The 13,909-nt window shown below is 39.9% G+C and overlaps 1 protein-coding gene across 8 annotated transcripts in view; it reads left to right on the forward strand.

Annotated features, from left to right (window-relative positions):
• Positions 1–13,909, forward strand: part of Agbl1 (ATP/GTP binding protein like 1) — an 887,643-nt gene that overhangs the window by 179,450 nt on the left and 694,284 nt on the right. For all 8 annotated transcript variants that reach the window (XM_031387026.1, XM_031387022.1, XM_031387027.1 and 5 more), the window contains exons 9-15: positions 868–932; positions 6,484–6,600; positions 7,629–8,200; positions 9,644–9,727; positions 9,952–10,038; positions 12,409–12,557; positions 13,596–13,683. In XM_031387026.1, coding sequence (XP_031242886.1) covers positions 868–932; positions 6,484–6,600; positions 7,629–8,200; positions 9,644–9,727; positions 9,952–10,038; positions 12,409–12,557; positions 13,596–13,683 — 1,162 coding nt within the window. The remainder of the gene's footprint in view (positions 1–867; positions 933–6,483; positions 6,601–7,628; positions 8,201–9,643; positions 9,728–9,951; positions 10,039–12,408; positions 12,558–13,595; positions 13,684–13,909) is intronic.

The following is a 13,909-nucleotide window of genomic DNA, read 5'->3' on the forward strand; positions in this document are numbered from 1 at the left end:
GCTGCAGTGGGAGTACTAGGTTCTGATGAAGCCAAGTAGTCTTGGTTTCTGTTGGTAGGCTTCTTGCGCTTTCCTTTTGCCATCTCTTGATTTTTGGTATTAGATGTTCTTAGTATCTCTATGTTCTAGAGCTTGTCCTGTCCCTGCTGCCCTGCAAGTCCCCTGCGACTCGTGGGGCCTGTGCCTCCTGGCTGGCTGCTCAGGTCTTAGAAACTCACTGGAGAGAAAATGGCAGCTCTCACCCGAGTCTCTGGGCCAAGGTGCTCCCTGGAGGTAGGCCCTCCACTTTCAGGGAAGGGGCAGAGAAGGATGCTGATCCATCTCTGTCACTGATAACTGAGAGGATCCTGTCCCTGCCGCCCTGCAGCTCCCCTGGGACTCATGGGGCCCTTGCCTCCCGGCTGGCTGCTCGGGTCTTAGAGACTCACGGGAGAGAAAATGGCGGCTCTCACCCGAGTCTCTGGGCCAAGGCCAAATAAATTCTTTCATTTTAAAATTCTGGATCTGATCAAGGAACTATCTAAATTGCAATGGATTTAGGGTACATATGGTCTGTAAATGTTGACAGTGTCAGCTACATGAATCAATACTCTGAAATGAGTGGGAGGAGAATTCTACTATCATTCATGTGTTATGTCTCTACAGATTCATCATGGAGCAACAGTTTAGGAATCATGACACCTTTCTCCCATATGCTCATGTGCACAGCATGTACACAAATCACTCAGCATCTGAGTGTGCTGGGGTACAGTGCTTTTGCTTAGTAACGGGCCCCTCATTTACCAGAAATGCAAGCCATGGTGTATGAGAGAATAAATACCAGACAATAAGCATCCTCTTCCTTTTGCCTTGTTTTTTCCCATCCAGAAGATTTTGATGATGATGGTGATGAAGAGATGGACAAAGACTCAGATGTGGAAGCTATGAAAGAAGTAGGTAAATGTTTGCTTGGTTGCAATAATATTCATGCTGACACTATGCAGAAGAAAGGACGACTTTCTTATGCTTACTGAACTTACTCCAGTGCTGTCACCACAATGGTAGTGATGTCAGGAAAGCACAGATACTGTTGTTAATTTTCCAGATGTCATTTTCATCTTGATCCATCTAGTACATGGTCTCTTTGTAAAGTCGAGTCTATTGATTATGATTCAAATATTCTATCAGGATGAACCTGACAGACTTGTGTTTTAGCGTTTGTGTATTTAATATGCGCATAGAAAGATGTTTTAGGGAACTTTTTGCTAGACCTCACTTGTCGTCTTCATAAATTGATTTTCTTACTCCCTGTCCACTCTGCAGGGGGATGTAGCCCTATACATCCTCACTCAAGCCTGTGAATCAGTTTTCCTTGCTCTGCAAAGTGTGCAGCTCTTCTCCCATAGTACTGATGTTCTTGTTTCCTATCCCACAATGTTCCATGAAAGGAAAGTCAGCAAGCTTCTATGTTTTAAATCAAAGTTCACACAGTAATTATCTTACACTCTGTGAGCCATTTCTTTGTTTAATGACTCAATTTGCCATTATGACAAAAATCCTTCCACCCACAAAGCATGAATGAGTGGAAATGGCTCTTTGTTGAACTGAAGAACATAGCTTGTTGACTGCCTTTTCTGTGATCCGTGTTTTAAACTTTTGCATTGTTGTAATATTGACTGGATAGTTCTTTCTTGAATGGGGTTTCTTGTATATGATAGGGTGCTTAGCAGCATCCCTGATTTCTACTCACTATTCACCCCTACTATCCATCATTTCACCCCTCATACATGAACCAAAAATACCTCCAGGAACTGTCAAATCATCCTTAATTGACAACAATTCTCCTGGAAAAATGATAGTTAGTTTACAAGTTATAATTCTGCCTCCATTTCTCCTGCCATATGCAGTTTTGGATAAGTTTCTCCATTTATAGTCCCTTAATTTTTGCCATCTGTAGCATAAGATCTGAGTGACAGTCCTAGAGGTGAATTTCAAATTTAAAAATGATTCTGCACCAGCATGATGGCTCAGCAGGTAAAGGCAGTTGCTGCAAAGTTTAATGATCTGAGTTCAATCCCCAGAACACACATGGTAGAAGGAGAGGACACCTTCGCCAAGTTGTACTCTGACTGCTGTACACACAGACACATAGATACACAGATATGCACACATGAATAGACACACACACACATACACACACACACACCCCATACGTACCATACATACACAAGACACAGATACATACATATATACCACATACATGTAACTTAAAATATTATACACAAATAAAAGAAATAAGTCCCTCTCTCTCTTCTCTCATTCTTCCCCTTCTCCTTCTTTCTTTCTTCTGTCCCTTCCCCTGTTCATTTCTTTTCTGGAAAGAAAGAGGTTTTGGCATTTTCAATCTGAGCAATTTCTCACCTTGCTGATGACAGTGGCAGACTTCTAGGGACTATCTCTCAGCCCCATCTTTGAGCTTAGACTGCTATTGACAGTCTGATGTTCCCAGGGTTTTGTTGATAAATAGAATCATTTCTGAAGTCATCAGTAGCAAATTGGTTCTTTGCTCTGGCTTGGCCATGCAGGCCTATGGAGTACGTGCAGAATCATTTGAATAATACTGGGCTGCTGCAGTCATTTATCAATGCCACCTCCTACTCCCCTTTTGCGTGTACTTTGATAACTGGATGTCTGATGCACTGTCAGTTGCCTCTTGTATCTGACGCAGGGGGACACAGCATATGACAGTGCTTGACTCCACACAGCTAGCTAGAATGATAGGGAGCACTGATAATTTCTCTGATTCCATTCTGGGGAGGATTATAGGGTAGGAGGTTGTAGAAACTAAACAAATATAAAAATCCAGCTGTGAAAGAAGTGAAAGATAAATTAGTGAGGGCTAAGAAACTATTCATCAAAGCCTATGGCCGAGGAGATAGTGAGAACTGAGTATGAGTCTGACCTGCAGAGTAATGAGGTAGCATAGGAATGAGGCTTGTCTCTGGGGTACAGCAAGCATCAGAGAGCTGCCCATCCAGCAAGCAGATTTTGCTTGGTAAACTCTGTAGCATTTGCTGCCCATGACATGGATGAGGAGCCAGGCCTGTTTCTTTTCTACTTACAGGGATGACCCAGGTCTTAAGCATGTAGCATTCTCATTTGAAAATTACAGATAGATGTGACTTACATCTGAGTAAACATATTAAAGGAAAGTCTTGTGAGAAGAAAGTCTGAGAAGTTGAATGTTGTGATTTGGTTAGAAACTGTCAGAGTCAACATAGGGAAAGAGGAAAGGCACATGAAGAGAAGGTGGTGGCTGTGTGTTTTCTTCATACATCCACTGGATTTGAGCAAACTGTGGGAAGAGGAGCATGAATAGAGTACACTTGTGTTCTTCTCCCCACCACTTCTTCCTTTTTGAATTTCTTTTCTTTCTCTCAGGTGTTTTTTGTTGTTGTTGTTGTTTTGTTTTGTTTTGTTTTTGTTATGACCCAGGTACATGAGCCTCAGTTCTGGGGAAGGGTTATATGATACAAAACCAAACAGGACATTGATTTTTATTGTCACTGTCCACATAAACTAAAGAGCAAATTAGGATTCTATGGTTTGAAACAAGCAAGTGTGAATCAGTGTAGTGACAGTGCCAAGAAGGACCATTTTAAGAAGGAAGGGTCAGAATGCATTATCTAGATTATCAGTAACTTAGATAATATGAGAATGCAGTAGCAGGTTCATCACTAGATGAGCATAGTCTTATAAGATGTGATGAAGGTACTGAGAGATACAGAGACCAAGCCACAGGGTCTTTGTATGTTTGTGTTTGTGTATTTGCACTTGCACACATGTGTTTGTGTGGTTTATGCATACACATACACATGCACACAAGTGTGTGGTTGCATGTGCTTATGGAGACTAGAGGAGAACGTTGGGTGTCCTGATCTATTATTCTTTGGCATATTCCTTTAAGGTATGGTTTCTTACTGTGTGGAGCTGAGCTGGCAGACAGCAAGCCCCAGTGATTCTCCCATGTCTGCCCCCTACAGCATTGGGTTACAGGCACACATGACCTTGGCTAGCTTTTTACATGGGTGTTAGAACCTGAACCTAGGTCCTCATACTTATAGTATGTATTATGAACCACTTATAGTAGTAAGTGTTATAAACCACTGAGTTCATAATCTTCAGCCTCAGATTTGTGTCTTCGTAGGACAGAAATAGTTTTCCCACATCAATCCAACTTTGGTGTTATACAAAGAATCAGTCACTGATGACATATAGATGAATTAGAGTAACTGTGACCTAATAAAGCCTCATTTGCAAAGAAAAGCAGTGGAACCCAGTTTGGTAACCTCTGCTGTAGGGCTGCATGGGCCAATGACATTATATGCAATGGGCAATGCTGCCATCTATGGTCTACATGACACTCTCCACTCAAGAAACAGTCTTATTGATGATTGAATTTGTAATCCTCTGCTAAACACATGCTGCCAGAACAATCAGATCCACCATGTGCAGTCCTTGGTTGGCGGTTGAGACCCTGGGAGCTCTGAGGGTACTAGTTAGTTCATATTGTTGTTCGTCCTAAGGGGCTGCAAACCCCTCAGCTCCATAGGTCCTTTCTCTAACTCCTTCATTGGGGACTGTGTACTCAGTTCAATGGATGGCTGTGAGCCTCTATATCTGTATTAGTCAGGTATGGTCAGAGCCTCTTAGGAGATAGCTATATTTAAGCTGGCTTGTCCTTCCTTCAGTCTCTGCTCCATAGTTAATCTCTGCAACTCCTTCTGTGGGTATTTGGTTCCCCCTTTTAAGAAGGAATGAAATGTCCACCTTTTGGTCTTCCTTCTTCTTGAGGACCTAGGCCCTGTGAAGGTTCTGTGCCCCAGTGTAGGGCAATGCCAGGGCCAATAAGTGGGAGACGGTGGGGTGGCAGGCATGGGGAGGGCGGAGGCAACAGGGGTTTGTTCCTGTTGTTTTTGTTTGTTTGTTTGTTTGTTTTTTGGAGAGGAAACTGGGAAAGGAGAAATTTACATGTAAATAAAGAAAATATCTAAAAAAAAAAAAAGAAACAGTCTTATTTGTTGGTAGGAACAGCCTTCCCAATGGCATGTTGTGTTCTTGATGGAACCATCATTGGACATGGCTCAGAGTAGGGAGCAGAGCTTACAGAAAAAGCCTGCAGTGACAAGAGTAGTGGGTCCAAAGGCCTGTGTGAATGGTACTTGAGTGCATCATGAAGTCAAACTCAGGGGATTTACTTTTCTTTTGATCTGAGTTTCCAGGAAGATTATGTAAGATGGATGTGGCATCTTATTTTCTTCTTTTTCACTGATTCAAAAATATAAGCCTTTATTTCCCATAATTCTTTGATTTTGGTCTTTCCCTTATTTCTCCAAATGTGTTTCTTGAGCTCATAGTAGGTATTTGTTTCCTATTTTAGTAAGGAAATTTAATCTATCCAGAGTATGGAAAGGCAGAGAGTTTGGACAGTATCATCCTGGGTATATTGTATCTGTAAGACTCCATCACCCTTGGAAAACACAAATGTTTTCAAAGTGGAGTGAGCCTCATTGTGAAGCTATCACAGAACGCTGATCTAGAAGAAAAGTGTAATTGCTGATATGATTTGCTCCATGAAGAGAAACTTGAGTGTTTGTGAACTTCTAACTCCACAAAGAGACATAGGCACAGCAGAATAGACTGTCTCTAGAAACTGCACACATCTGCCATGCTCCTCTGTGTCTTGTCTCCCGCTTATGATCTTCCTCTTCTGCTCCATGCCCCTGGCATCTTCTTTTTGTAAGCAAATTCAAGCAGATCCTTTTGCAAGAATCATTTTATTTATATGTTGTTCACTGTGTCTTCTAGATCTCATTATATCACAGTGACTTCCTTTGTGTGCCTTCTCAGGTAACTCAGTCCCAATAGATACCTACACTCCATCCAGTCTTAATGCCATCTGCCAGCACTTCCAGGACTTTTACTACTGCTAGAAATAACTGTGTTCCATTCACTTCATTTCTGTCTCAGTTTTCTTACTAGAAGATGGATCTCACTTGACCATGGACCTGTGTTTCAACATCAATAAGTCTTTGAGTATCTACAAAAGCATGGAAAGTGCTCATTAAATGTTTGTACAGGTGAATTACCCAAACAGCAAAGGTATCCAGGCAAAAGGGATAATAACAGCAAACATGTTATTTATGAACAAGACAAAGAATTTTTCTTATAGCATGTTTTATTACTTACATATTGTATTGCATATTTATTTCTTATGAGGGCTAATGAATATTGACATTCATGATTTAATAAAAGCTTTGTATACTTTTCCTTTAAGTTTAGAACTATAACCTAGTATATGAAGTTCTTTTCCTGCTAGACTAGCATTATAATCTAAAGATAAGGAACTAATGACCTCACCTGGTAAAGAAGCAGATGTGGATCTTGTTTTGACACCCTCAGGGTGGATTTCTTGACTGTGATCTGTTCTTTCTTCGGCCAAAGGATGATGACTTGGAAACTGATATGAGCAAACTTAGTTCTAAACCTGGTCTTGACCTACCTGAGGAGGAATTTGCACAGTATAATGCAATGTGTCCTGAGCTATCCTGTAGCTTTGAGGTAAGCATAGGTTGTAATCTACTTCTTGGAAACACATGGTGTGATCTTTGTAGAACCTGGGAAACCAAACAGAATTGTCCAGATGAATCCCATTGTTCATCTTTACCATTGTTCCTTGCTTTTTCTGAGAGAAAAACAGAGGGAAAAAGAGTAGGGTGATCAGGATGATCAAGACCGTAAGGTCTGATACACTATACCAAGGATAGAATCAGAATGAAACTGCATTTCACTAACTATGGCCTGCTGGGTGGGCATAGAGCTCTGGCTCCACATGGAGGACCAAATGAAAATTCTGAATGATTTAAGTAATCATTTTGCCAAATTGGGAAGGTCATCATGATAGATGGATTATTAAAGGTCATCATCCAGAATCCAGGCTTTTTCATTAGTAAAGGCGAATGAACACCTTAGATCTGGTGAGGCTAACCTAGGATGCTGCTGGTGCTAGTATTGCGAGTCAGACCTGCCCTTTGATCTCTATTATTCTCTTATTGCTTTTTAACAAATTATGAGCTCATCTATATCAAAGAGCACAGAGAGGCACATTTAGAGAGGAGCTGATATGTCCTATTTCACTCTAGAAAGCAGAAGAGGATCAGTAGTCAAAATTTCAGAGAAGAAAATTTCAGTTCAGTGTATAGATTAAAAAAAAAAAGTCTTCAAAGGCACTGCCTGGGGCACAGTGAAAGCCTTTTCTTTGCATATCACCGAGGCCCCTATAAATGAAGTTGTTCAGTCAGACTGTAATTGAACAGAGGTTAGTGGGTAGAGGTTACAAAAATTTATACACTATATACAATTACTCTATACTCATCCAAAGCCTCTTCTGAAAGTGACTTTTGTGGTATTCTGACATTTGTTTACTCTTAAGGCTTAATTTATTTCCATTGGTTGACTCTTTGTAAAAGCTCTTAAATCACCAGTATCACAATTAGCTTTGGTTCCAGAGAGCTAGTATAGAAATAGAATTTTATTCTCTATATGGAAGGAAATATTAATACATACATTTTTCTACTTTGAATTTGAAGGAACTAGAACCCAAGTATGGAGATGATTTGAACATCAAAGACACTCTGCATGCCAATCACCACCACATTCCAAGTGCTGCTTCTCTAAGACACTGTTTCAACAGGGAGCCCAGCTCTTGGCGACAAGACACAGTCCACACATCCATTCTGCACATGGTGAAGACAGGGAAGTCCAGTGTACAGTCATCCTCAAAACAAAGATCTGCGACAAATGTGAACCAAAGCATACAACAAAATGGTTTGGAGATCGATTCTTCTGGAGATGATACCTCTGACATTCAGGCTTCCTTAGAACAAGCTGCTTGGGACATAGAAGCAATTTCTTGCCCAAGGATAACTGCCTCATTTTCCAATTCTACTAAGCCAGAAGAAAGCAACGAAGCTGTAGAGAAGCTTCTGCACACACATGCCAAGCACATACCTTTCCATGATCCTCATCTTTATCTGACTAATGCTATGCAGACAAGATCTGCTGCGGGGGGATTCAAGACAATGGCATTTCCTGATCTCTGGGGGCACTGTCCACCTCCCACTGCTCAACCCATGCTGGACCGCAAACTGGGAGTACAGAGGTGAGTGAGGGTTTTCCTGACTTGAAAGTTATAGATTTTCTCTTCTAAATACTTTTCAAATGGAGTGGTTTATACAGATAATCTGCTGTTTATAGGAAAGTGAGAACTAGCCTAGAGTACCTTATATAGTCTTGCCTCTATGTTGGAGACTTTAGAAACCAAGTATGTGATAGTGGTAGGCATGTAATTTTGGGTAAATAATTCCTTGGATACTTCTAATATACACCCTGGAATCATATCCATGGGAAACTATCACAACAGGGAGCATCATCTAGTATCTCTACATTCTGGAACCTTTCCTAAAGGAAATCTTTTCAGAAAAACATGAAGGCGATTATTTGAGATCTCTTTTGTTTTTACTACAAATTGGTGTTTGGTTTCTTGTTGATAATGAAAAGTATCATGCTTTTATGTCATAGCCCTAGTATTTGGAGAGTGATTTTTGCAATATCCCCAAGGATGAAATGAAAAAACATCTTACATATTCCCCAGAGCAGAAATCCTAAGTGATAGATTATTCCCATATTTCAAGAAAAACTGCATTGTCCTTGGATCAGCATAGTGAAATTAAAATGAAATCTTATAAAAGGTATTTCTCCAGAGGAGGGGGATTACTGTACAAATCTTAAGCCAGTAGAGTCAAATATTCAGACCAGAATGTTTCTTTATTTTAAATTTCATGTCTTTAGCAAGTTATTCCTTTAATTGTAGGTCCCAAGAACTGTTCCATTTTGCATTCTTGTATGATCTCATCTCAACATGACTGCTATGCTTAGGATAATTACACTTACAACCTCATGGGTGGTCTGTCTATATCGTACTTCTGTATACCACCTCTTCCTCCTCAGTCCAGGCTTTGGGTCCACCTCACCTTCACCATTCTCTTACCCAAAGTCAACAAAATTCATTGGAAATGTGCAAAAGGATTATAAATCCCTCTTAAACATTCTCCCTCTCTTTTATTTAAATCTCACAGATACTTTTTTTCTCACTCAGACAGAAGACTGACTTCAGCCTTCTACAACAGGTAGAGTCCAAGGAATACAAGTATACAGAATAATAGAAAGATTTGCTGGAGCCATCCAAGGGACAAAGTTGCAAATAGTCAATAGTTGTAATTTCTACCCCAAAGCTCTCTCAGTGCATAAGAATTTTTTTATTTATACAGACAGAAAAGCCATAGTACCCTAGTCCAGGTTCTCTTGATAATTTTCTTCAATATGAATACCTTAAAGAAAACTTATCACTTCCTCTTCTGATTCTACTGCTCACATATATTTATGCCTTAATAAAAAAGAGAAAGAAGGATAGTGCTGTCTGTACACTTTGAACCTAAGATGGAGGTGCTGTTAAGTGCCTATGTTCTGTGTTTCTCTAAGGATTTCTGGGCTGAGTTAATGCGCAGACACAAACACTTATATTGTTTCCAATTTTCTTTACAAGGATCAAGATACTTGAGGATGTCCGGAGGCTCCTCCAGCCAAGTGATATTATAAACAAAGTTGTCTTCAGTTTAGATGAGCCCAGGTAGGTGGTCTTGAATATCCATGGAATGGAAAGCAAGGAGGATTCTGTTACTTATATTGATGTGTTAGAGTGTTCCATATTAGGAATCCACTTCTGTTTCTAAAACCAACATGGTGACTATTCTGTTTCAAATACTATAAGAGCTATCTTACCCGTAGGAATGTAAATCTATATCCAAACACAGTAATATGAAATGTTCACACATTCTCTTTTTTTTCTTGTAGGCCTTTGCAAGGCAGCATTTCCAATTGCTTAAGGTTCCACTCCAAGTTTGAATCAGGAAATCTTCGTAAAGCCATCCAAGTGCGTGAGTAAGTAAGAATAGCTACAGTTGTGGCTTGCGGCAGCATAGAAGAGCAGGTGCAGGGCATTTCTTGCCATTATCTGTTCAGTGCCCTCATATTGGCAGCTCAAAACCAAAACCAATCATCTTAAGAGTATCTTTACCAAGAAAATTGGCAAACATTAACGAGCACTAAAAGTTTTCCTCTCTGAGTCATTTGTCAAAAGACAATGAGAGAACCTACTGGCTGATGCCTGAGCAAGGTGAGCTGTCCACTACATCCATAAATATGTTATTTCTATATTCATTACTTCCATATTTCAGTTTAAGAAACTTCTCTCAGTACATATGCATGCTTCTATTATTCCAAGGCTAGACCTGCGGACACAGAAGAGTCCATGACATTTCCTATTCCTTTTCCTCCCCATAACTCTTTATTCCACAGGGCTGTATTTAGGAGAGAACAATTTTAGATCTCCATCTTGCATTCCAGGGATCATCTATGTATCCCTGGCAAAATCTACCAATGAGCTTTCATTAATAGAAAATTACTCCACAGGCAAGGTCAGACTAGGGATGCATAAAACTAAAATGAAAGACATGATCCCTTTTCAGTTGCAGTGACAGAATAATTTTTCATAGTCTCTTGATACAACACAATTTTACCATAGAGGAATGAACTAGACTTGCTAGCTACATAATCCTTCTATTGCTGGCTTCTGACAAATGTAGCGGTCAATGACAGTTAATGGTATAGTAGCCACACATGCTAGAATGAAACAACCAGGGCTGCCTCCTCCTCCTCTTTCTAGGTGGCCTAGGCATGGCCTACCTTGCTTCATGCCTTTCTTGTCTCACTTGCAAAATGAGGATAACAGTAACACCTACTTTGCAGTTGCTTTATCAGATTTAATTCATAGTCATAAAACTCTTTGAAGAGTGCTCAGCACATGGTAAGCACTCAGTGGACAGGCTTACCATGACAAGCTTAGAACTTAGTGTAGCCCCGATATAACATAGTATTTTTGAAGGTAATTGTTTTGGGAAGTGGGGAAGAGTTATATATGATCTTTTTCTTTTGGTTTAATTTTGTAAATGAACTACTTCAACAAAGTAGTTCAAAATCTGACACATAAGACAGAGGAAAGTTGAGCTACTCAGACTAAAGAAAGAAAGGTCAAGCATTCGTAGTTCCTTTCCAGCCTACTTCTCTACTCTCAGCCCAGCCTCTGCTTCGTCCTATGCTTCTGTTTCTTTTGTCTTTTTCTCATAGCAAGAATGAAGGTTGCTAGAAAAAAATAATGTAGATATGAATATTAGAAGATATATCTAAATATATGTATTTAAACATATATATATATATATGTATATATATATATATATATATATATATATATATATATAGAGAGAGAGAGAGAGAGAGAGAGAGAGAGAACCAAATGATAAATTAGGGTTGTAAAGAAAGGGAATCACACACTATTTACATCATTTCTTATTTCTAATGTCAAATTCAAAAGACCTAGGAAGTAATTTACTGAAGAGTTTTCTAGTTAGGCAGTTTTCAGTCCAGAATCTAAGTTACTGCCACTGCTAGGTTTCTTTATGTATAGATTTGCCTTTGAGCAGAGATAGAATCATAAATGAATCAACTGTACTCAGTGCAGAATAAAGTGAAAGAAAAATATCCTAGTAAAATCTTTTAATGACCACTTTTCTGAGTGAGCACTGTGGGGACAAAGGACGATACAGGTTAGAGAATTGCTTGTAGGCCTGATTTGCCCACCCAGTGGTGTGTGTTTCAGTCATTGCTTGGTAAACTCATTGGCATAGTCTTGTCAGTTACAGGGTGAGAAGCTGGATTCTATCAGTTAGCTCTGCCCTACTCTTATATCAAGTTCTATCCTTTCATAATTATCCCTCAGCAATGTTGTGCTGGCTTGGTTTTTTGCCAACTTGACACAATCTGGAGTTATCTGAAAGGAAGAAATCTCAGTTGAGAGAATGCTTCCATAAATTCTGTCTGTAGGACATTTTCTTAGTGATTGATGGGGGGGTGCCATCCCTGGGCTGGCAGTACTGGGTTCTATACAAAGCTAGGCTGAGAAAGTCAGGATGAACAAGCCAGTAAGCAGCACCCTTCCCTGGCCTCTGCATCAGCTCCTGCCCTGTTTGAGTTCTGGTCCTGACTTCCTTCAAGGACTATAATGTGAAAATGTAAGACAAATAAACCCTTTCTTCTTGAACTTGTATTGGTCACGGTGTTTCATCACAGGAATAGAAATCTTAACAGATGTCATTCATCTAGGCTCAGGAATGGGAGTGTATACATGAAGTATGACAAAAGTATCATTTCCTTGGGAAGAGCAACTCATCCATTATTTCATTTCTGACTCTGCAGGTTTGAGTATGACTTGTTGGTGAATGCTGATGTGAATAGTTCCCAGCACCAGCAGTGGTTCTACTTCAAGGTGAGCGGCATGAGGGCCGCTGTCCCTTATCGCTTCAACATCATCAATTGTGAGAAACCCAACAGCCAGTTCAACTATGGTATGAGCTTTTTGGAATTAAGGGATTTCCATCTGTATCATGAATGGGTCACTTCAGGTTGTTTGTATTATTATCAGAAGTCTCCCTGAAGTTTCAGGAGGTTGAAGGTGGCCTAATGTGCTTTGCTTGCCAGTCTGGCAAGACAGTGGCCAAATGAGGGCATAGGACAAATACGGAAAGGTGGTGAGGGATTCTCACTCTGCCACTGAAATGTGAAGAGTGCACACAATATTGCAGTACATTCTGAGGTATAGTACACTTTGAACTTTGGAGTCTGGAAGGTGCTTGTTTCTGCTTTCCATCTTCTAAATATCACAAGAGTAAATAAATATATTGGTCTGCTTGTCACAAGACAGGAGAGCTGCAAAATCTACCCAAGCTTTATGTACTCAAACACTCTGAAAAATGCCTAAATCACCATGATCTACTTGGGATAGATCACATACTAAAGTATTTGGTGGTTTTGAATGAAGAATAACTATGGGTGCTACCTTTATTTCATACTACTTCTGGCCCTGCCTCTATTCCATACAGCCTAGAACAGACACTCGTGCCCATAGAAAGACAAAATGTGAGCCTTAACTCTTGCATTCATTTTACAAAAATGAAGGTTCAAGTGTATGCTATGTTCTCTGTAGAGATTTTATGGGAGAATGGATGTTGTTTTCCTAATTCAAGAGCCATTTTCCTTGCATTCCTTGGCCAATGGCATCTACCTCTGTAAAATCGGCAGCACAACACCTTTAATGTCTCCAGTAACATTGCTTCTCTTCTTTAGTTAAAACTCCCTTTACCTCCTCCTCATAAGGACATTGATGGTTACTTTCAAGACACCATGGATAATCAGTCTGGCTTAATATCTAAGTTTAATTACATTTGCAGAGTCTCTGACAATATATCATGAACATTCATAGCACAGCCTTGAGGGATCAAGAACTGGGTATCTTTAGGGGTCACCATCCAACCTGCTGCTGGATTCTTCTTTTAGCTCTCTTTTTCTTCTTTTCTTGTGTATTAAGCCTTGCTTTTATTTCACAGGAATGCAGCCGACCCTGTATTCTGTGAAAGAGGCTCTTCTTGGCCGACCTGCCTGGATACGGACAGGTTCTGAAATTTGTTACTACAAGTATGTTAGAGTACACTTGGCTTCATTTGATCTCTGTGGACATTTACCCTCAATTTTAATTTTGTTTTTCTGTTATTCCTATACATATGCACAACCCGTTTGTCTGCTACCCTTGTTGTCAATGCTTGTTCCGAGACATTTTAGGTTGAATGGAATTCACATTAGTCCCCTGAATATCATTGAAAGTATTGAAATATGATTAGTTTCTCTTCACACACCACTGTGA

The sequence above is a fragment of the Mastomys coucha genome, unplaced genomic scaffold (genome assembly GCF_008632895.1).
Source record: "Mastomys coucha isolate ucsf_1 unplaced genomic scaffold, UCSF_Mcou_1 pScaffold21, whole genome shotgun sequence".
In the NCBI taxonomy this organism is placed as follows: domain Eukaryota; kingdom Metazoa; phylum Chordata; class Mammalia; order Rodentia; family Muridae; genus Mastomys; species Mastomys coucha.